At 41.1% G+C, this 25,238-nt stretch overlaps 1 protein-coding gene across 8 annotated transcripts in view; it reads right to left on the bottom strand.

Annotated features, from left to right (window-relative positions):
• Window positions 1-25,238, bottom strand: part of LOC147018808 (Y-box-binding protein 1-like) — a 93,645-nt gene that overhangs the window by 35,760 nt on the left and 32,647 nt on the right. For all 8 annotated transcript variants that reach the window (XR_015062529.1, XR_015062528.1, XM_085898850.1 and 5 more), the window contains exons 7-8: window positions 16,321-16,415; window positions 15,912-16,053 (exon numbers count right to left, since the gene is read on the bottom strand). Coding sequence is in view for 6 of the 8 variants with exons in the window: in XM_085898850.1 (XP_085754976.1) it covers window positions 15,912-16,053; window positions 16,321-16,415 (237 nt within the window). In the remaining 2 variants the exon portion in view is untranslated. The remainder of the gene's footprint in view (window positions 1-15,911; window positions 16,054-16,320; window positions 16,416-25,238) is intronic.

Below are 25,238 nucleotides of genomic sequence, written 5' to 3'. Positions count from 1 at the left end.
TATATCGCCTACGTGTCCCGAATATAGTTCTGAAATCTCCCCTTCATCCGACCAGCGCTTCTGGAGAAGAAGATGTTTGAAGGTTTTAGGGTTTTTTTCAAGATGGCCGCCGAACCATGTGACCGATCAAGAACAAATTAACAAACTTGAGAAAGGACCTCATGGGGAATATATGTGTGAAGTTTCGTCTTCATCTGTCTTGCCCTTCTGGAGAAGAAGATTTTTAAAATTTATTCATTTTCAATCCAAGATGGCTGCCGAACCTTGTGACCTATGATATCATAAATTTAAATTCTGCTTTCCATCGTCGACCCGAACAAGTGTGTCGATTTTCGTGTAAATCGGATAGTCTATTTTTCTATCCAAGATGGCCGCCAAACCATGTGACTTCTGAGGTAAAATTTTTTTACCCTGTATGCAGACTTGAGCGAGGAAGGCACTTGCAAATTTTCGCTTCGATCGCTTATGAAATACCAGAGAAAACATTATTTAATATTTTTCTTAAATCCAACATGGCGGCCAAACCATGCTATCACTTCGAAATTAACAAACTTGCATCGCATACATGTCACGAATATAGTTCTGAAATCTCGCCTTCATTGGACCAGCGCTTCTGGAGAAGAAGATGTTTGAAGGTTTTAGGGTTTTTTCAAGATGGCCGCCAAACCATGCGACGTATCAACAACAAATTAACAAACTTGAAAGAGGGCCTCAGGGGGAATGTGCCTGTAAAGTTTCGCCTCAATCTGCACAGCCGTTCTGGAGAAGAAGATTTTTTTTAAAAAAACAAGATGGCGGCCGAAATACGTCATCGATGACGTCAAGAAAAACATTTTCGTCGGTGATTTTAGGCGTAGATGATGCTCAAAATTTTTCAGATTTTTCCTATACGGCGTTCTACTTGACGAATTTTCACCGGTATATCGCTTCACCTATGACGTCACGAAAAATCACACGTGTTCCCCATAGGGAGCTTAGTAAAATGTATCAAACGAAAATTTTTTCCATTGCACGGTTTCCGAGATACAGATGTCCAAAGTTTATCGCTTTTTTCAAGATGGCGACCGTACCACGTGACCAATGACGTCATAATTATAACGTGATTGTGCTATCAAAAAAGGTACACACTATGGTGAAAATTTCCTGTCGATCGGACTTGGTATTCCAGAGAAAATGATTTTTAAAGCGAAAAAGGGTGCAAAATGCCGGCGGAAAAATAATAATAATAAAAACTAGAACTGCCACTTTATAACTGCTGGCAGTGATGACCGGGTACCCAGTCCATCCGCCTTTGATACAACATGGGACTTTCTGCAGATGACAGTCGCAAAGTTTCGCATTGAAAGGATAAGCGGTGCCAGAGAAAACATTATTTAATTGTGATACAAACACAGGCCTGCTTCGAGAGGGCGCGGAACAGACGAGTTACGAACCGGGCAGCACAAAGCATTCAATTTCGTTATTACTGGCTTCCAGATTCAAATAATTAAATAATTCTGGCTCCCAAACTGCGTGACCGATCAGGTTGAAATTTTAAACTTTTATTTCGCATGTCACCTGAATTACAAATCTGAAGTTTCGCATATATAGAGGCAGCGGTTCCAGAGTAAACATTAATTAATATTTATCCTTCAATCCAAGATGGCGGCCAAACCATGTGACTTGTGATGTCATAATTTGCACCACGTGTGCAAACACGATGGTGGATGATAACTGCAAATTTTCGCTTCTCCAGGTTAAGCAGTTCCAGAGAAAACATTATTTAATATTTTTCTTAAAACCAACATGGCTGCCAAACCCTGGGCCCGATCGCGTTGAAATTTCAAACCCTCATTCCGCATGAGCGTTGCACCATAAACTTGATGTTTCACATTTATTGATGCAGTAGTTCCAGAGTAAACATTAATTAATATTTTTCCTTCAATCCAATATGGCTGCCAAACGTTGCATCGTACCTCAAAAGGGGGTGGGAACTTTTTATTCGTCATGGAGAGGCGGTCATAGTGGTCGAGTTTCGCCTGGATCTGTTCAGCCGTTTCAGAGAAAAAGACGTTTGAAGATATTGTTTTTCAATCCAAGATGGCTGACGAACCATGTGACCTATGACATCAGAAATTTATATTCTGCTTCAAACTGGGAATTGGAACACGTTTTTGAAGTTTCGTGTGAATCGGTAAAGGTGCGTTTTTCTATCCAAGATGGCCGCCAAACCATGTGACGTGTGACGTCATAATTTTTACCATGCGTGCATACTGCCCTCTCGATGATAATTACAAATTTTCGATTCGTTTGGTTAAGCGGTTCCAGAGAAAACATTATTTAATATTTTTCTTAAATCCAAGATGGCGGCCAAACCATGTGACTTATCAATTCGAAATTAACAAACTTATATCGCCTTCCTGTCCCGAATATAGTTATGAAATCTCCCCTTCATTGGACCAGCGCTTCTGGAGAAGAAGATGTTTGAAGGTTTTAGGGTTTTTTCAAGATGGCCGCCAAACCATGTGACCAATCAAGAAGAAATTAGCAAACTTGAGAAAGGACCTCATGGGGAATATATGTGCGAAGTTTCATCTTCATCTGTCTTGCCCTTCTGGAGAAGAAGATTTTTAAAATTTATTCATTTTCAATCCAAGATGGCTGCCGAACCTTGTGACCAATCATATCATAAATTTAAATTCTGCTTTTCATCGTCGACCCGAACAAGTGTGTGAAGTTTCGTGTAAATCGGATGAGGTCTATTTTTCTATCCAAGATGGCCGCCAAACCATGTGACTTCTGAGGTAAAAATTTTTTACCATGTATGCAGACTTGAGGGAGGAAGGCACTTGCAAATTTTCGCTTCGATGGCTTATGAAATTCCAGAGAAAACATTATTTAATATTTTTCTTAAATCCACATGGCGGCCAAACCATGTGACCTATCACTTCGAAATTAACAAACTTGCATCGCATACATGTCACGAATATAGTTCTGAAATCTCGCCTTCATTGGACCAGCGCTTCTTGAGAAGAAGATGTTTGAAGGTTTTAGGGTTTTTTTCAAGATGGCCGCCAAACCATGTGACGTATCAACAACAAATTAACAAACTTGAAAGAGGACCTCAGGGGGAATGTACCTGTAAAGTTTCGCCTTAATCTGCCTAGCCCTTCTGGAGAAGAAGATTTTTTAAAAAAAACACTAAAAAACAAGATGGCGGCCAAATTACGTCATCGATGACGTCAAAAAAAACATTTTTGACGATGAATTTTGGTGTAGATGACGCTCAGAATTTTTCAGATTTTTCCTATATGGCGTTCTACTTGACGAATTTTCACCGGTATATCGCTTCACCTATGACGTCACGAAAAATCACACGTGTTCCCCATAGGGAGCTTAGTAAAATGTATCAAACGAAAAATTTTTCCATTGCACGGTTTCCGAGATACAGATGTCCAAAGTTTATCGCTTTTTTCAAGATGGCGACCGTACCACGTGACCTATGACGTCATAATTATAACGTGATTGTGCTATCAAAAAAGATACATACTATGGTGAAAATTTCCTGTCGATTGGACTTAGTGTTCCAGAGAAAATGATTTTTAAAGCGAAAAAGGGTGCAAAATGCCGGCGGAAAAATAATAATAATAAAAATAATTAAAACTGGTAAACCAGTAATCCCGGGCTTCAAGGCGTGCCTCCATTTTAACAAATTTCAACACCATCACCCTGTCACATGATATGGGTTTTCCGAGTTAGAAAGTTAGTTCAAGTCTGCAATGTGGCCCAGCTACGGGGTCCCTCAAGTTATATCGATGAAGGATTGAAAAGCCCATAGCAATACATGATAGAGAAAGAAACTTCACGTTGGACAAATCGAGGCTGGACAAATTTTCAAGTCCTCAAAAAAGTCCAATAACTCCACATTTGCATATTAATGTAAATGGCGAACTTGTAGAACGTTAAAATATCTTCCAGAATTTGTGGTCACTTTTTGTCTATCTTCTTTGGTTTTCATTTTACGACATGTCAAAAATGGGTGATTTTCAACTTTGGGGGGCTCTGGGGCCTCACTGGGGTAAAATACAGACATAGCGTAAATATATTTGGAGTCCCCTCTTCAAGGCCTATCAGAATCTGTCATTAAATTTTTTCAACTCTCATTTGCATATTTGGCATATTTAATGAGGCGAATCGGCATCATTTTAATCATATAAATTATGCAACGATTTTGACGAAATTAACAACTTAACATTCCAATGGAACCTTGCAAATGTGTGCAAAAGTTTGAGGCTGTCGTATTACCCCTTCTGGAGAAGATGTTTTTAGGTTTTGGAGAAAATCCAATATGGCCGCCAGACCACGTGACCTACGTCATCAAAATTTTCAAAATATAAACTTCAGGTGGAGAGTTATTCAATGTATAAGTTTCATTGAATTTCATCCAAGCGTTGTTTTTCATTTTATGACATTTCAAAAATTGGTCATTTTCAACTTTGGGGGGCTCTGGGGGCTCACTGGGGTCAAATACAGACATAGTATAAATATATTGGGAGTCCCCTGTTTATGTGCTATCTAAATTTGTCATTAAATTTTTTTAACTCTCATTTGCATATTTTTCATATTTAATGAGGCGAATCGGCATCATTTTAAATCATATTAATTATGCAACGATTTCGACGAAATTAACAAATTCACATTAGCATCGAACTTAGCAAATGTGTGCAAAAGATTGAGGCTGTCTGATTATCCCTTCTGGAGAAGAAGATGTTTTTAGGTTTTGGAGAAAATCCAATATGGCCGCCATACCACGTGACCTACGTCATCAAAATTTTTAAAGTATAAACTTGAGGTGGAGATTAATTAAATGGATAAGTTTCATTGAATTTACTCTAAGCGTTGTTTTCATTTTATGACATTTCAAAAATGGGTCTTTTTCAACTTTGGGGGGCGCTGGGGGCTCACTGGGGTCAAATACAGACATAGTATAACTATATTGGGAGTCCCCTGTTTATGTACTATCGAAATCTGTCATTAAATTTTTTCAACTCTCATTTGCATATTTTGCATATTTAATGAGGCGAATCGGCATCATTTTAAATCATATTAATTATGTAACGATTTCGACCAAATTAACAAATTCACATTAGCATCGAACTTAGCAAAGGTGTGCAAAAGATTGAGTCTGTCTGATTATCCCTTCTGGAGAAGAAGATGTTTTTAGGTTTTGGATAAAATCAAATATGGCCGCCATACCACGTGACCTACGTCATCAAATGTTTCATAGTATAAACTTCAGGTGGTGAGTAATAATCCTGTTAAGTTTCGTTGAATTTCATCCGACAGTTTTCCCTCCAGATCCGCCACAAAATCGGTCAGTAGAACATAAAACCCGTTATAATAATAATAATAATAATAATAATAATAATAATAATACGAACGAATTCAATAGGGCTTCAGCACTTGCTTGAAGCCCTAATAACTAGAACTGCCACTTTATAACTGCTGGCAGTGATGACCGGGTACCCAGTCCGCGTCCGCCTTTGACTCAACGTGAGACTTAAATCATAGTCGCAATTTTCGCATTGAAAGGATAAGCGTTGCCAGAGAAAACATTATTTAATAGTGATACAAATACAGGCCTGCTTCGAGAGGGAGCGGAACAGACGAGTTACGAACCGGGCAGCACAAAGCATTCAATTTCGTTATTACTGGCTTCCAGATTCAAATAATTAAATAATTCTGGCTGCCAAACCACACGACCGATCAGGTTGAAATTTTAAACTTTTGTTTCACATGTAGTCTAAATTATAAATATGAAGTTTCGCATATATGGAAGTAGTGGTTCCAGAGTAAACATGAATTAATATTTATCCTTCAATCTAAGATGGCGGCCAAACCATGTGACTTGTGACCTCATAATTTTTACCATGTATGCAGATATCATGGAGGATGACAGACGCAAATTTTCGCTTCGATAGGTTAAGCAGTTCCAGAGAAAACATTATTTAATATTTTTCTTAAATTCAACATGGCTGCCAAACCATGTGACCTATCAATTAGAAATTAACAAACTTGTATTCCCTACTCATGTGCAATAGGGGTGTGAAGTTTCCCCTTGATCAGATCAGGTGTTCTGGAGAAGATGTTTGAAGGTTTTAAGGTAAATTCAAGATGGCCGCCAAACCATGTGACCAATCAAGAACAAATTAACAAACTTGAGAAAGGACCTTATGGGGAATATATGTGTGAAGTTTCGGCTTAATCTGTCTTGCCTTTCTGGAGAAGAAGATTTTTAAAATTTATTCATTTTCAATCCAAGATGGCTGACGAACCATGTGACCTATGACATCAGAAATTTATATTCTGCTTCCAACTGGGTATTGGAACACGTTTGTAAAGTTTCGTGTTAATCGGTATAGGTGCGTTTTTCTATCCAAGATGGCCGCCAAACCATGTGACGTGTGATGTCATAATTTTTACCATGCGTGCATACACGATGGTAGATGATAATTAGAAATTTTCGATTCGTTTGGTTCAGCGGTTCCAGAGAAAACATTATTTAATATTTTTCTTAAATCCAAGATGGCGGCCAAACCGTCTAACGTATCAATTCGAAATTAACAAACTTATATCGCCTACGTGTCCCGAATATAGTTCTGAAATCTCCCCTTCATCCGACCAGCGCTTCTGGAGAAGAAGATGTTTGAAGGTTTTAGGGTTTTTTCAAGATGGCCGCCGAACCATGTGACCGATCAAGAACAAATTAACAAACTTGAGAAAGGACCTCATGGGGAATATATGTGTGAAGTTTCGTCTTCATCTGTCTTGCCCTTCTGGAGAAGAAGATTTTTAAAATTTATTCATTTTCAATCCAAGATGGCTGCCGAACCTTGTGACCTATGATATCATAAATTTAAATTCTGCTTTCCATCGTCGACCCGAACAAGTTTGTGAAGTTTCGTGTAAATCGGATAAAGTCTATTTTTCTATCCAAGATGGCCGCCAAACCATGTGACTTCTGAGGTAAAATTTTTTTACCATGTATGCAGACTTGAGGGAGGAAGGCACTTGCAAATTTTCGCTTTGATGGCTTATGAAATACCAGAGAAAACATTATTTAATATTTTTCTTAAATCCAACATGGCGGCCAAACCATGTGACCTATCACTTTGAAATTAACAAACTTGCATCGCATACATGTCACGAATATAGTTCTGAAATCTCGCCTTCATTGGACCAGCGCTTCTGGAGAAGATGTTTGAAGGTTTCAAGGTTTTTTCAAGATGGCCGCCAAACCATGTGACGTATCAACAACAAATTAACAAACTTGAAAGAGGACCTCAGGGGGAATCTGCCTGTAAAGTTTCGCCTCAATCTGCACAGCCGTTCTGGAGAAGAAGATTTTTTTAAAAAAACACAAAAAAACAAGATGGCGGCCGAATTACGTCACCGATGACGTCAAAATATTTTTTTTCTACGATGAATTTTTGTGTAGATGATGCTCAAGAAATTTCAAATTTTTGCCATGTGGCGTTCTACTTGACGAATTTTTACTGGGATACCTCTTCACTGATGACGTCACGAAAAATCACACGTATTCCCGAGAGGGAGCTTGTTCAAATGTATCAAGCGAAATTTTTTTATACTAGAAGGTTTCCGAGATAGAGGTCCAAAGTTGATCTGTTTTTTCAAGATGGCGCCCGTATCACGTGACCTATGACGTCATAATTATCAATTATGTATGCTATCAAAAAAGATACATATCTGGTGAAAATTTTGTGTCGATTGGTCTTACCATTTCTGAGAAAATGGCATTTAAAGCGAAAAAAACTGGAAATTTACGGCGGAAGAAAAATAATAATAACTAGAACTGCCACTTTATAACTGCTGGCAGTGATGACCGGGTACCCAGTCCGCGTCCGCCTTTGACTCAACGTGAGACTTAAATCATAGTCGCAATTTTCGCATTGAAAGGATAAGCGTTGCCAGAGAAAACATTATTTAATAGTGATACAAACACAGGCCTGCTTCGAGAGGGAGCGGAACAGACGAGTTACGAACCGGGCAGCACAAAGCATTCAATTTCGTTATTACTGGCTTCCAGATTCAAATAATTAAATAATTCTGGCTGCCAAACCACACGACCGATCAGGTTGAAATTTTAAACTTTTGTTTCACATGTAGCCTAAATTATAAATATGAAGTTTCGCATATATAGAAGTAGTGGTTCCAGAGTAAACATGAATTAATATTTATCCTTCAATCTAAGATGGCGGCCAAACCATGTGACTTGTGACCTCATAATTTTTACCATGTATGCAGATATCATGGAGGATGACAGACGCAAATTTTCGCTTCGATAGGTTAAGCAGTTCCAGAGAAAACATTATTTAATATTTTTCTTAAATTCAACATGGCTGCCAAACCATGTGACCTATCAATTAGAAATTAACAAACTTGTATTCCCTACTCATGTGCAATAGGGGTGTGAAGTTTCTCCTTGATCAGATCAGGTGTTCTGGAGAAGAAGATGTTTGAAGGTTTTAAGGTAAATTCAAGATGGCCGCCAAACCATGTGACCAATCAAGAACAAATTAACAAACTTGAGAAAGGACCTCATGGGGAATATATGTGTGAAGTTTCGGCTTAATCTGTCTTGCCTTTCTGGAGAAGAAGATTTTTAAAATTTATTCATTTTCAATCCAAGATGGCTGACGAACCTTGTGACCTATGACATCAGAAATTTATATTCTGCTTCCAACTGGGTATTGGAACACGTTTGTAAAGTTTCGTGTTAATCGGTAAAGGTGCGTTTTTCTATCCAAGATGGCCGCCAAACCATGTGACGTGTGATGTCATAATTTTTACCATGCGTGCATACACGATGGTAGATGATAATTACAAATTTTCGATTCGTTTGGTTCAGCGGTTCCAGAGAAAACATTATTTAATATTTTTCTTAAATCCAAGATGGCGGCCAAACCGTCTAACGTATCAATTCGAAATTAACAAACTTATATCGCCTACGTGTCCCGAATATAGTTCTGAAATCTCCCTTCATCCGACCAGCGCTTCTGGAGAAGAAGATGTTTGAAGGTTTTAGGGTTTTTTCAAGATGGCCGCCGAACCATGTGACCGATCAAGAACAAATTAACAAACTTGAGAAAGGACCTCATGGGGAATATATGTGTGAAGTTTCGTCTTCATCTGTCTTGCCCTTCTGGAGAAGAAGATTTTTAAAATTTATTCATTTTCAATCCAAGATGGCTGCCGAACCTTGTGACCTATGATATCATAAATTTAAATTCTGCTTTCCATCGTCGACCCGAACAAGTGTGTGAAGTTTCGTGTAAATCGGATAAAGTCTATTTTTCTATCCAAGATGGCCGCCAAACCATGTGACTTCTGAGGTAAAATTTTTTACCATGTATGCAGACTTGAGGGAGGAAGGCACTTGCAAATTTTCGCTTTGATGGCTTATGAAATACCAGAGAAAACATTATTTAATATTTTTCTTAAATCCAACATGGCGGCCAAACCATGTGACCTATCACTTTGAAATTAACAAACTTGCATCGCATACATGTCACGAATATAGTTCTGAAATCTCGCCTTCATTGGACCAGCGCTTCTGGAGAAGAAGATGTTTGAAGGTTTTAAGGTTTTTTCAAGATGGCCGCCAAACCATGTGACGTATCAACAACAAATTAACAAACTTGAAAGAGGACCTCAGGGGGAATGTGCCTGTAAAGTTTCGCCTCAATCTGCACAGCCGTTCTGGAGAAGAAGATTTTTTTTCAAAAAACACAAAAAAACAAGATGGCGGCCGAATTACGTCACCGATGACGTCAAAATATTTTTTTTCTACGATCAATTTTTGTGTAGATGATGCTCAAGAAATTTCAAATTTTTGCCATGTGGCGTTCTACTTGACGAATTTTTACTGGGATACCTCTTCACTGATGACGTCACGAAAAATCACACGTATACCCGAGAGGGAGCTTGTTCAAATGTATCAAGCGAAATTTTTTTCCACTAGAAGGTTTCCGAGATACAGAGGTCCAAAGTTGATCTGTTTTTTCAAGATGGCGCCCGTATCACGTGACCTATGACGTCATAATTATCAATTATGTATGCTATCAAAAAAGATACATATCTGGTGAAAATTTTGTGTCGATTGGTCTTACCATTTCTGAGAAAATGGCATTTAAAGCGAAAAAAACTGGAAATTTTGCAAATTTACGGCGGAAGAAAAATAATAATAATAATAATAAACAGAAGAAAAACAATAGGTTATCCAGTCCATTTGACTGGATACCCTAATAATGCGTAATAATAATAAACAGAAGAAAAACAATAGGGTACCCTGTACTCACAGGGTACCCTAATAATTAAAACTGGTAAACCAGTAATCCCGGGCTTCAAGGCGTGCCTCCATTTTAACAAATTTCAACACCATCACCCTGTCACATGATATGGGTTTTCCGAGTTAGAAAGTTAGTTCAAGTCTGCAATGTGGCCCAGCTGCGGGGTCCCTCAAGTTATATCGATGAAGGATTGAAAAGCCCATAGCAATACATGATAGAGAAAGAAACTTCACGTTGGACAAATCGAGGCTGGACAAATTTTCAAGTCCTCAAAAAAGTCCAATAACTCCACATTTGCATATTAATGTAAATGGCGAACTTGTAGAACGTTAAAATATCTTCCAGAATTTGTGGTCACTTTTTGTCTATCTTCTTTGGTTTTCATTTTACGACATGTCAAAAATGGGTGATTTTCAACTTTGGGGGGTGCTGGGGCCTCACTGGGGTAAAATACAGACATAGCGTAAATATATTTGGAGTCCCCTCTTCAAGGCCTATCAGAATCTGTCATTAAATTTTTTCAACTCTCATTTGCATATTTGGCATATTTAATGAGGCGAATCGGCATCATTTTAATCATATAAATTATGCAACGATTTTGACGAAATTAACAACTTAACATTCCAATGGAACCTTGCAAATGTGTGCAAAAGTTTGAGGCTGTCGTATTACCCCTTCTGGAGAAGAAGATGTTTTTAGGTTTTGGAGAAAATCCAATATGGCCGCCAGACCACGTGACCTACGTCATCAAAATTTTCAAAATATAAACTTCAGGTGGAGAGTTATTCAATGTATAAGTTTCATTGAATTTCATCCAAGCGTTGTTTTTCATTTTATGACATTTCAAAAATTGGTCATTTTCAACTTTGGGGGGCTCTGGGGGCTCACTGGGGTCAAATACAGACATAGTATAAATATATTGGGAGTCCCCTGTTTATGTGCTATCTAAATTTGTCATTAAATTTTTTTAACTCTCATTTGCATATTTTGCATATTTAATGAGGCGAATCGGCATCATTTTAAATCATATTAATTATGTAACGATTTCGACGAAATTAACAAATTCACATTAACATCGAACTTAGCAAATGTGTGCAAAAGATTGAGGCTGTCAGATTATCCCTTCTGGAGAAGATGTTTTTAGGTTTTGGATAAAATCCAATATGGCCGCCAGACCACGTGACCTACGTCATCAAAATTTTTAAAGTATAAACTTCAGGTGGAGAGTAATTAAATTGATAAGTTTCATTGAATTTCATCCAAGCGTTGTTTTCATTTTATGACATTAAAAAAATGGGTCATTTTCAACTTTGGGGGGCGCTGGGGGCTCACTGGGGTCAAATACAGACATCGTATAAATACATTGGGAGTCCCCTCTTCATGTACTATCTAAATCTGTCATTAAATTTTTTCAACTCTCATTTGCATATTTTTCATATTTAATGAGGCGAATCGGCATCATTTAAAATCATATTAATTATGCAACGATTTCGACGAAATTAACAAATTCACATTAACATCGAACTTAGCAAATGTGTGCAAAAGATTGAGGCTGTCTGATTATCCCTTCTGGAGAAGAAGATGTTTTTACGTTTTGGAGAAAATCCAATATGGCCGCCATACCACGTGACCTACGTCATCAAAATTTTTAAAGTATAAACTTCAGGTGGAGATTAATTAAATGGATAAGTTTCATTGAATTTACTCTAAGCGTTGTTTTCATTTTATGACATTTCAAAAATGGGTCATTTTCAACTTTCAGGCGCGCTGGGGGCTCACTGGGGTCAAATACAGACATAGTATAACTATATTGGGAGTCCCCTGTTTATGTACTATCGAAATCTGTCATTAAATTTTTTCAACTCTCATTTGCATATTTTGCATATTTAATGAGGCGAATCGGCATCATTTTAAATCATATTAATTATGTAACGATTTCGACCAAATTAACAAATTCACATTAGCATCGAACTTAGCAAAGGTGTGCAAAAGATTGAGTCTGTCTGATTATCCCTTCTGGAGAAGAAGATGTTTTTAGGTTTTGGATAAAATCAAATATGGCCGCCATACCACGTGACCTACGTCATCAAATGTTTCATAGTATAAACTTCAGGTGGTGAGTAATAATCCTGTTAAGTTTCGTTGAATTTCATCTGACAGTTTTCCCTCCAGATCCGCCACAAAATCGGTCAGTAGAACATAAAACCCGTTATAATAATAATAATAATAATAATAATAATAATAATAATAATAATACGAACGAATTCAATAGGGCTTCAGCACTTGCTTGAAGCCCTAATAATGCGTAATAATAATAATAATAAACAGAAGGAAAACAATAGGGTACCCTGTACTCACAGGGTACCCTAATAATAATAATAATAATAATAAACAGAAGAAAAACAATAGGTTATCCAGTCCATTTGACTGGATACCCTAATAATGCGTAATAATAAACAGAAGAAAAACAATAGGGTACCCTGTACTCACAGGGTACCCTAATAATAATAATAATAATACTAACGAATTCAATAGGGCTTCAGCCTTGCTTGAAGCCCTAATAACTAGAACTGCCACTTTACATCTGCTGGCAGTGATGACCGGGTACCCAGTCCGTCCACTGGAGAAAACATTATTTAATATTTTTCTTAAATCCAAGATGGCGGCCAAACCATGTGACATCAATTCGAAATTAACAAACTTGTATCGCCTTCCTGTCCCGAATATAGTTCTGAAATCTCCCCTTCATCGGACCAGCGCTTCTGGAGAAGATGTTTGAAGGTTTTAGGGTTTTTTTTCAAGATGGCCGCCAAACCATGTGACCAATCAAGAAGAAATTAACAAACTTGAGAAAGGACCTCATGGGGAATATATGTGTGAAGTTTCGTCTTAATCTGTCTTGCCCTTCTGGAGAAGATTTTTTAAATTTATTCATTTTCAATCCAAGATGGCTGCCGAACCTTGTGACCTATGATATCATAAATTTAAATTCTGCTTTCCATCGTCGACCCGAACAAGTGTGTGAAGTTTTGTGTAAATCGGATAAGGTCTATTTTTCTATCCAAGATGGCCACCAAACCATGTGACTTGAGGTAAAAAAATTTTTAGCCTGTATGCAGACTTGAGGGAGGAAGGCACTTGCAAATTTTCGATTCGATGGCTTATGAAATTCCAGAGAAAACATTATTTAATATTTTCTTAAATCCAACATGGCGGCCAAACCATGCGACCTATCACTTTGAAATTAACAAACTTGCATCGCATACATGTTACGAATATAGTTCTGAAATCTCGCCTTCATTGGACCAGCGCTTCTGGAGAAGAAGATGTTTGAAGGTTTTAGGGTTTTTTCAAGATGGCCGCCAAACCATGTGACGTATCAACAACAAATTAACAAACTTGAAAGAGGACCTCAGGGGGAATGTGCGTGTAAAGGTTCGCCTCAATCTGCACAGCCGTTCTGGAGAAGATTTTTTTAAAAAAACACTAAAAACAAGATGGAGGCCGAATTAAGTCATCGATGACGTCAAGAATAACATTTTTGACGATGAATTTTGGTGTAGATGATGCTCAAAATTTTTCAGATTTTTCCTATACGGCGTTCTACTTGACGAATTTTCACCGGTATATCGCTTCACCTATGACGTCACGAAAAATCACGTGTTCCCCATAGGGAGCTTAGTAAAATGTATCAAGCGAAAAAAATTTTCTATTGCACGGTTTCTGAGATACAGATGTCCAAAGTTTATCGCTTTTTTCAAGATGGCGACCGCACCACGTGACCAATGACGTCATAATTATAACGCGATTGTGCTATCAAAAAAGATACATACTATGGTGAAAATTTCCTGTCGATCGGACTTTGTGTCCCAGAGAAAATGATTTTAAAGCGAAAAAGGGTGCAAATTGCCGGCGGAATAATAATAATAACAACAAATAAACTTAAGAAAAACAATAGGGTACCCTGTACTCACCAGGGTACCCTAATAATAATAGAACGGAAGGCGCTAGAGCACATACGTCTGCCAAGCTGAACAGTTTACTTTTTGTATCCCATTGATGGGCTGGATTTGGATCTGGACCTGAACCAAAATCAAATCGGCTTGTTCTCTCGTTACCTAACCAACTCAGTCAGGTAATTGTCAACTCGCCCACAACTTTTTAAAATATCATGCTCTATCATTTTTAGCCCCATCTCAACGATGAAGAATCAGTTCAAAATTAAAAGAAAAAACAATTCTCAGATCTTCACCAAAATCGAATCCATTCATCCTGGTCTCACATCCAAACTGTCCACAAAGTTTGCCCCAAATCAGTCCATAACTCTGAGACAGTGTTGTCTTGTCACTCGATGGTGAAAAATCACTTAAATTCTCAGATCCCAATCTTCACCAAATTCTAATAATTTCGTCATCACACACCCAACCTCTCCCCCAAATTTTGCCTGAATCTGTCCACAACTTTTTGAGATGTCCTGTTCACAGCCAAACATGAAGACCTACACCCCCCCCCAATGAGTCATTAAAAAAAAAAAATTCAAACCACTACTCCCCTCACAATACGAATCTTCTTCTTCGTAAGATTGTGGCTCATGGAGCAGTCAGGTGACAAGACTTTGAATTAGATTGGGTTAATAGGGGTACAAAAGATCGTGGGTCAGGATGACATAAAATGGTGGTGTACCACCTGCTTGAAACTTGAGGGAGGAGTACCATTGTACAACCTCAATGAGGGGTTCCACAAATAGGAGAAAGGAATAAAGGAGCTATGCAGCAAGCCTGGATTTTACAAGATGAAACAGGAGAGGGATACTGGAAGAATATGTGCATCCTGGAATTCTTAGGAGGGTTGGAGGGCTGAGAGCAGAAGGAGCTACACAGACTAAAAGGCGGCAAAAATCTGACACGACCGACCTGTCTGCAATTCGAGAGCATCAGGCCTTGTGAACATCATTGCAGGATATGGCAATAATGTTTAAAGCTTTAGATTCCACGAAACAGATGTGATGCTGGAGCACCCACCCAAAGGAGAGAGAAGTACACCAGTGAACTACGGACAAAAGCCTTGCAGGATGCGAGTTGTTCTGTTTGTTTTTTTTCCCCAAGGAATGACTTGGGACAGAAGAGGCCCAGTCTGCGGTGGACTTGAGGCCCACTTTGTGATGTGGTTGGCCCAGGAGAGGTCTTGGGTGATGGGTGATTGTGAGGCCGAGAATTTCAATAGATAAAACTTTCAATGGATGACCAAGGAGAGAGATAGGTGGGTTTGTTTGATGATCATTCCAAAGCAATAGGGTGAGACATTTTCCAGGATATGGGGCAAGCAGTGGAGGAAAAAATAAATGCACTCCGAGACAAATTATTCAATAAATATTTTCTTCTGCAAATTAAAATGGCACCCAATTCAGATGGCTGTGTGCATGAGTGTTTGGTCAAATTAATCTGCCAATTAGCAAAAGTGTGGCCAGCAGAACTGTATCAAATGCAAATATGCAGGTAGAGGACAATGAGACTTAGTGGGAGGAAAGGAAGACGAAGGCAGGATGCGCAAGGTCTTACTTACCTCTGTCTTGCGCTGGCCCTGGGCCTGACGCCTCCCGTAGTACGGCCTTCTAAACTGTGGACGAGGCGACTCCACACTGTTCTCTTTGTTTTCGTCACCACCGTCATTGGGGGCTGACGGCCTTGGCCGGAATGGACCACGTCTGAAATGTGAGCCAAGGAAGAATGGTGGTAGTCAGTTTTGTGAAAAATGGCATTGGTGGCAAGTTGAATTTAATCCACACATCTTGGCTTATGCTAACCTCTCCCACTCTGACAAGCATTTTAAATGACCAAAAGCTATTAGGTCATACTCTGAACCAAAGAGCATTTCTCAAATACATTTCATGGGTGGAAAACAGTCCCATAATAATTGTCAAAATTTTGAGAAAAGTGCTTATGCCAAAATAGCAGCATGCATCCTTTTACACCTTCGGTATGGTCGTGTGTAACCACCACGTGGAGGGCGGCGAAAGGAAGGGCCATAACCATCAAAACCTATCTCTTCCTCCCCCCGCAGTCCACCCTGCAAAGAAAATAAGTATCGGTCAGGAAAACACCAACACAACTGGTTTGGTCTGTTGTCATTCCCGTTTAAATCCCAAATATATATTGTTTATCCTCTGCGAATGTATTTGAAATCGAGAAATAAATGTCACCGTCTCCCCTACTCAATTCCAAAACCAGGAAACCTCGCAGACAAACTTTGCATGCCTAGGAAGGGCACTCCAAGGGAGTCAATGAGTGAAAACTGGGTATTTGGGTTAATTAAAACACCCCTTTTAAAGATAAATTAATGACCTTATTTAATTATATCCATCAGGTGAATCCACGGCAACCTCACTCTCGATGGAATCTTAGAGAGTGTCCTGAGTTACCTCGCTGGGGTATGCCACTTTTTTTGGCCTGCCAAACCATGCCGTATCAGGCCGCAATAATTTAACAACGAGAACTCCCCCCCCCCACCCCACTTTCTTCACTCATTATCGAATGCCTGTTCATCATACCGACACATCGCTGGATACATTGCAATGCTCATAAACGCCTGGAGATGCCAACGTTCGTGGCTTTATTTCATTTCCACACTTGCCATAACCTCGAAAATCTCTTAAAACTAAACTGAATTACAAAATTTAAGCTCCAGAACTGAACGCAGCATTTCTGACTACTTTCAAATAAAAAATATTTTAAGTTCATTTGTCTAATTCGGACATATTTGACATTTTGGGAGTCTTCTGGAGGTGCGTGTTTAATACGACAATTCAGTGATGGCTAATCGCTTGCCAAGCCAGCCGTTCCTCATCAACCATTTAATTGGCGTGCTTGCTTGAGTGCTTAAGCCACTTGCCAAGCATCCTACAATCAATACCGGTACAGTTCATAAAGCATAACATTTTCTCTGTGAACTCCCCTACCCCCTCCACGTATCCTTACGGTGGTCATCTCCATGTGTCCGGACAGTATTAGTGGGGCGGCTTAGCCCAAATATTCAAAAGAATTGTGCATTTTGTGATACGAGCACCAAATTTGGCACAAATGTACATTAATATGTTGCGAACATTTTCAGATATTGGGCCACTTGAAATTCTCTCTCTATGTCCGCCATATTGGATTTCAAAATGGCCGCCACTTGAAATCTACATTTGCTATTATCTCTGGACGTAATGCAGCTATTGACTTGATTCTGGTATCTAAATGTATGTTTTTTGGGGCAAGGAATCCAATGGTACCATTTTCAACTTAATATTATCTATCACAGTCTGTTATATAATTTTATTTGGCCATTGACCAGAGGAGACTTCAAACAGCAGACTGATGAAGAATACCAATGGCAAGGCAATGCAAAGCGAGTCCTGGAAGACAACACTGGTACAGTGGACAATGACACATCTTGGGCTGCATTTCACGCCAGCCGACAGCCACCAGATGCTCGAGTCATCTGCCCCACGTCGCTGCTTCCACTCTTCCTGGAGAGTGCCCACACAGTGGCCATGATCCGGCACTCAATGGACGTCGTGAAGAATGCTGTGGAACACCTGAATCCTGGACAGACACCAGTGGTCACCGTTGATCAGCCACTGTTTGCTTTGGCCAAGCAGATACAGTGGAAGTGGCCAGAGAGCTATGGTGAATTCCAGATAGTGGTGATGTTTGGTGGCCTCCACATAGAGATGGCGGCACTGAGGACACTGGGGGACTGGCTGAAAGGGAGTGGTTGGGTGCAAGCCGAGATTGCGACAGCAGGGACAGCAGACTCATTCCTGCGAGCATTCCATGTCTTGCGCACAAGAAGAGCACATCAAGTGACTGCAGCAGCACTGTACATCCTGCAACACCGTGCCTACAACCACTACTGTCTGGGAGAAACCAGGGATTGCAGAGGACCTTCCGGAGTTTGAAGACTGGTGTTGCCAGAGAGAAGACATCCCCCAGTTTCACTACTGGGCAACCGTGCTGGATCTAGAACTGTTGGTTCTAGTGTATGTGCGTTATCTCAGGCAGGGATCGTTAATGATGTACCTCAATGCTCTGACAGAGCTGGTCCCCTGGTTCCATGCACTGGATCACACCCACTATGCTAGGTGGATACCAGTGCACCTGAAGGACATGGCCGAACTCAAACACCCAGATGTAGCCAGGAAATTCAGGGAAAACCACTTCACCGTTCAGAAAACACAGGGGGTGTTCTCTTCAATCCCGATTGACCAGGCACATGAGCAGAATAATGCCTGCATCAAAGGAGACGGTGGAGCAGTTGGGCTCACTGACAACCCTAGTGCCCTACGTCGCTGGATGGTTGCAGGACCAGAAGTTGCCAGGGTGATCGAAGAATTCCAGGATGGGAACCAACACTGGAGACGGCAAACAGCAGACACACGTCATCATGATCAGACGCCAAGTGTACAGGCCTCATTTGTGAAAGATGTTCGCTCTCTCGTCGGTGTCATAGAGGAGATGGGCAACCCATTTGAGGAGAGTCAGGATGTAGTCAAACTGGACACAAAGGAGATCGCAGATCCTGCTGCTGTGGAGACAGTGATGAATGCCAAGAGGATTGGCCAAGAGCAGTTCGAGGCTTTCGCCAGAGAGTGTCTGTTGGACAGAACAAAGGCAGTGGACGCACCCATTGCTCGTAACAAGCTGAAGGTGTTCAGCACTTCCACTCCAAGAAGCCAGAGCATAGGTCACAGCAACAGCTCACCTCCATCAAGAATGACCGTGAACTCTTCACACGCCTGTACATTGGCTGCCAGACGAGGGATGGAAACCTTGAGTTCTTTTGTCACGAGAATCAGGCATGCCCTCCTGCATTGTCTGATGGTGGAAGCCTCTGCACTGGTACCAAGAGTGATCTCCTCACATGCTTGGACGAAGTCTCCGACGCAAAGACAGACTCCTGTCACGACCTGTATTGTGCTTGATGGAGTAGCCATTGTCCAGATTCTGAATCCGGCTGCAACAAAGACCTTTGAAGAGTATGCACAACAGATCTTCATCCCATATATGTCCACGAAGCTACAAACAGTGTCACGCCTGGATCTGATCTGGGATACTTATCTTGCTGATTCACTGAAAGGTAGTACACGTGCAAAGCGGGGACAAGGTGTGCGGAGACGTGTGGTGGCTGCCGCAGCTATACCAGGAATCTGGCAGAACTTCCTACGAGTGGACAGCAACAAGACCGAGCTGTTCAGGTTCCTCTCAGCAGCTCTCATGGAATGGTTTGACCAGGAGGAGAGTCAGGATGTAGTCAAACTGGACACAAAGGAGATCGCAGATCAGATCAGCCTTCTCCCAATCATCAGCAAGGTGATGGAATCCATCATCGCTTCAGACATGAAATCCTTCCTCTTCTCCAATGGCTTGATTTCCAATCATCAATTTGGTTTCAGACCAGGTCACTCTACCCTGGATATGCTGCTTCTGCTCTCCCATCAATGGATGGAGGTCCTCAATGCCAGACAGGAAATCCGAGCCGTATCCCTGGACATATCACGAGCTTTTGACACAGTCTGGCACCCTGCCCTACTCACCAAACTCTCTTCCCATGGTATTCAAGGCCATCTCCACTCATGGCTCGCAGACTTCCTCTCCTGTCGCAGTCAACGTGTGGCCCTAAATGGAGTTCTTTCATCCCCTCTTCCTGTGCAGGCTGGAGTTCCTCAAGGTAGCGTTCTGGGCCCTGTTCTTTTTCTGGTTTTCATCAATGATCTCTCGGACTCTGGAAAATCCTCTATTTCTCTTTGCTGACGACTCCACCCTCTGCCGTACCATGTCATCCCTCAGACCGGCAAGCAGCAGCTTCTTCGCTCACTGCAGATCTGGATAAAATCACAAACTGGTCCAACACATGGAACATGTCTTTCAATCCAGACAAATCTCACACTCTCACTATGTCTCTTCGAAAGGACCGTTTACAAAACCCCCCCATCCACTTTCTCAACAATCCTCTGGAAGAAGTCTTTTCTTTCAAGCTTCAAGGTCTCACTATCTGCCATGGCCTTTCCTGGGAAAGTCACATTTCCAACCTCGCCTCAAAAGCCAGTCGCCGACTGGGAATCCTCCGTCGTGCTAAGTCCTTCCTCGGCCCTCTTGAGCTCCTGACCACTTACAAAGCTTTTGTCCATAGCCTGATGGAGTACTGCTCTCCCCTCTGGGCTGGTGCTCCTGCCTCCCACCTTTCTCGGCTTCACGCTGTCGAAACCAGGGCATTTAAGATCATCGGCATCTCCCGCAATGAAGCTGAGTCTTTGGGCCTCTCACTCAATCACCGCAGGTTGGTCGGTGGTCTTTCTGTCTTCTACCGACTCCTCTCCAGCCTTGCCCCCGCTGCTCTCTCTGCGATTTGTCCCCACCACATTTCCACAGGGCGCTCAAGGTCCGCCAACAACCCCCTTCTGGTAAAACTACCAAAATCACGAATCACTGCTCATCTTCACTCTTTCATTCCTCTTTTTTCCCGCCTTTGGAATAAACTTCCTCACTCTATTCTTTCCCATTCTTCCCTCCAGGCTTTCAAAACAGCTGTTCACCACCACCTCTTATCTTCCCCCATCCAAATCCTTGATCTTTTCTACCCCCGATAATCCACCCAAGCCCACTTCCTTTATTTCTCCTGCTTTCCTTCCTGAAAGTCCCTGAAACGTCCATCTTCTCTTCGCCATGTTTCCCGTCCCATCCCCATCCCTCTCCCTTCCACAGTTCACCTAATGTGTCTGTTCCCCACTGTTTTGTCCCTTCCACTCCCGCCCCTCTTGTCTCATGCCTCCTTGCTGTGAGTTGTGTGTTCGCTCTCATACGAGCCTCGACCAAGGTATACAAAAAAAAAAAGAAAAAAAAAAAAAAGGAGGACAAGCAACTCGTCATTACTGATGGAGAGGCAGTGCTCAGCAAGCCACTACTGCCAGATCTGACCTCACTCGCCCCATGTAACCATGAAGAAGCTGACAGTCGGATGTTGATGCATGCATCTCACGCAGTCCAGCATGGACACCATGCAATACTCATCCGGACTGTAGACACCAATGTTGTGGTGCTGGCAGTGTCCCTGGCACAGGAGTTGCAACCAGAAGACAAACTGTGGCTGGCATTCGGAACAGGCCAGAGTTTCCGATACCTAGCAGCACACGAAATAGCAGCTGGATTGGGACGAGAGAAGGCTCGTGCACTGCCAATGTTCCACGCTCTAATTGGATGTGACACTGTGTCTAGTTTTCATAGACATGGCAAGAAGACTGCGTGGGCAGTCTGGACGGTACTGCCAGAACTCACTGAGGCGCTGCTGCTGCTGTCATCTGCACCTCGTGACATACCAGACGATGCAATGCGCATCATCGAGAGGTTCGTGATCCTGTTGTATGATCGAACCAGCAAATAAACAGACATTGACAAGGCCAGGAGGAAACTCTTCGCAAGGAAGAACAATGTGCAGCTCATCCCTCTAACGAAGGCAGCTCTGGAGGAACATGTCAAGAGGGCAGTGTATCTAGGTGGACATGTGTGGGGTTAGATACTGCTGCCAGCACCAGAGCTCCCTCCACCAACCAAGTGGGGTTGATCAAGGACTGGAGAAGGACAGTACACACCTTACTGGACCAGGCTAACTGAGGCAGCTCACAGCTGCATTGAGCTGGTTTCTTGCAAGTGCAAGAAAGGGTGTGTGAGGCGCTGCAAGTGCAAAAAAGGCTGCCCTTCAGTGCACAGCCCTCTTTTTGTGTATGTGTGAAGGGGACTGCACATGACGAGTCAACAACATACATGTACTTGTGGCAATGCTGAACTTGTTAACATGACACTGTTTATGTACACATATCTTCAGTGCCGGTATATACCTAGCCTCAGATACCAGTACACCTAGCCTCAAATACTAGACCATGTAGCATGTCAGTATTATACCTAAGACATTTACAGAACCAAGACATTCTTTTCAAAGTATTGTGTTGAATCCAATATTTGCCTAGATAATTTCCAAATAAAATTATATAACAGACTGTGATAGATAATATTAAGTTGAAAATGGTACCATTGGATTCCTTGCCCCCAAAAACATACATTTAGATACCAGAATCAAGTCAATAGCTGCATTACGTCCAGAGATAATAGCAAATGTAGATTTCAAGTGGCGGCCATTTTGAAATCCAATATGGTGGACATAAAGAGAGAATTTCAAGTGGCCCAATCATGTTGTTCGCAACATATTAATGTACATTTGTGCCAAATTTGGTGCTTGTATCACAAAATGCACAACAGGTTTGCTATTCTGCTACACTAATAGTATGACTGGTAGAAAATGGATTTCAGACATTACTTTGTTTCCATCTTCACCGTTATCCGATGCAGAATCATTTCAGAGCAGAGACAGTACGAAATGTAGTTAATGCTCCACCTCATGCTGCCTTCCCTTTCCCCACCATTTATTTTTTCTGTCTGTCTCCCTCCCCCTCTCTCTATTTCCATTAGCGAAGTGACAGGTGGTATTTGCTAGTTCAAAATAAAATGAAAAACAACCAAACAGAAAAACATTGAGGTATCAATCTAGTTGTGCGGCTTGCAATACAGCAACACCCTGGTTTTAAACATGGGTTATGTTCCTGGAAACCCCGCATAAAATAATGCAAATGGCCTATCGGAAAAGGGGGGTTTGGTTCCGGACTCTGTGCTCTCGCCTATAAAATTGACACATCACAGACTGTTGCAGTTTATTGGAGCAACCCTTGTGCAGCATAACCACTATAATTCACTACTCATGTTTTCTGCCCATTTCTATATTTGGAGGATACTGGACTCGTTAACACCATACTCTCGCCTCAACCAAGCTTATCCAAAACCTACACTTTCCTTAAGTTCTTGTACTTTGTTCATCACAAGCAACAGTTTTCTTCTTGGGAGCCCTGGTAGTGGGGCAACTTAGCATAACAATTGTGCATTTTGTGAGGAAAGCACCAAATTTGGCACACTAGTAGCCCATCATATTATGAACAGATTTGGATATTGGACCATCTCAAAATTTTTGATGGCAGTGGAAAATGGCTGCCACAGCCATCAACGGCTGAATTTGAGATGGCCCAATATCCAAATCTGTTCATAATATGATAGGCTACTAGTGTGCAAATTTGGTGCTTTCCTCACAAAATGCACAGTTGCTATGCTATATTTAGCTAAGTTGCCCCACTATCGTGAGAAATCACGAATGGGAAATAATAACCGAACATTAAGGAATTTATTACGATTACACGGAACGCAGTGTTAACGCGAAGATATAGGTACGGTACAGTAGTGCATGCTCTGCGTGTCTGTTACCACCCACACCACAGTAGTGCCACTGAGTACGGCAGTTGAAGAAGAAAAAGAAGGAAAATCCCAGGTTGGGGGAGGGGGCAGGGACTACCACATAAAATACAACAGTATACAGAAGAGTGTATGTAAAGTCAAAACCGTGTAAAGTTGTAAACCAAACCCAGGTAAGACAAGGGGTTCATGTATACGTAATTCAGAGCTGGACATGGCTATCTCTTGCTTTAAAAGATTGCTATTCAAGCAATCAAAAACAAAAAAAAATCCGACACCAATCAAAAGCCATCCTGGTATGACAAAGTTCATTTTTGATCAGTTGCAACAACCTTTGCTGAAAGCACATCAGACCAGGATCCCATTAAAAATTTGGCCTGCCCTTTGCATTAAGACTGAGGCACGTCTGTGCTGCTGAGCATAACGGTGGAACCCAAGGTTCACATTCTAGATACTATGCAGATTTGTCCACAATTTACAAATGTCCTTCCAATTAATGCGAAAGCACACCGGTCTAATATCCACTGGAGAGATCACCGAACACAATACCCAACAATTAAGGTATATACATTACTTCAATTTTAATTAAATAATGATTTTAACAATCATAAAAAAAAATAATAAAAGCCTGCAAGTTTAGTACATTGTAGTAACAAGCCCAAACACCACCTCAATGAACCTTTATTTAAATTGAAGTATGTACTCCACTGCAAAACTGGAGGTTCCCAGAAGTATTATGGCGGAAGATTTGTGTACTTGGTGTTCCAAGTACTGTAAAATTCGGACAATTAGCCACAACTGTTTTACCTCAACTTTGACCTCTGCGGCTAAAATAACGATGTGGCTTGTTTATGGATTTTTCCGATGACTCGTTCAGGCCAAATCAAGTTGTTGTCGTTAGTCTCCAGTCTATGTTTAGATTCACATTAGGGTTCAAAATGGGTTTTGACTTCGTGAATTCAAAACTCACTGTAAAAGTGTGCTTGTGATACCTGTTTACGGTTTTTTTCCTCCAAATTTACGCACGGCCTTTACACACATGAAACATTCAGTTAATCGCCCTTGCGCAGACAACTTCCATCATGCCGAAAACACGACGCAATGCTTACGATGCAGCTTTCAAATTGAAGGCGATCGAACTGGCTATTGAAAAGGGAAACCGAGCTGCTGCCTATGAACTCGGAGTGAATGAATCCATGATCAGACGTTGGAGAAAGCAGAGGGGCAAACTTTCTCATTGCAAAAAGTCAAAGGCTTTCAGAGGTAGGAAATGCCGATGGGCCCGAACTGGAAGACGAACTTGAAGACTGGGTTAACACAGAGAGTGGAGCGTCGGGGTGTTTCTACTGTTCAGATTAGACTCAAAGCAATATCGATCGCTGCAGAAAAGAAAATAGACTAATTTCAAGGTGGGCAGTCATGGTGTTTGATTTATGAAACGCAAAGGTCTTTGTCAAAGCACGAACGACTCTGTCAACAACTCCCTCCTGACTTCGAAGGGGGGAAGAAAAGAAAAGAAAATAAAAAAAAATAAAAAAAACGCAACCTTTCGGAACTACCC

This window comes from Eptatretus burgeri, chromosome 10, assembly GCF_056783735.1.
Source record: "Eptatretus burgeri isolate ZD-2024b chromosome 10, Ebu_testis_v1, whole genome shotgun sequence".
Lineage (NCBI taxonomy): Eukaryota > Metazoa > Chordata > Myxini > Myxiniformes > Myxinidae > Eptatretus > Eptatretus burgeri.
This window is presented reverse-complemented; position numbering and strand designations above follow the sequence as displayed.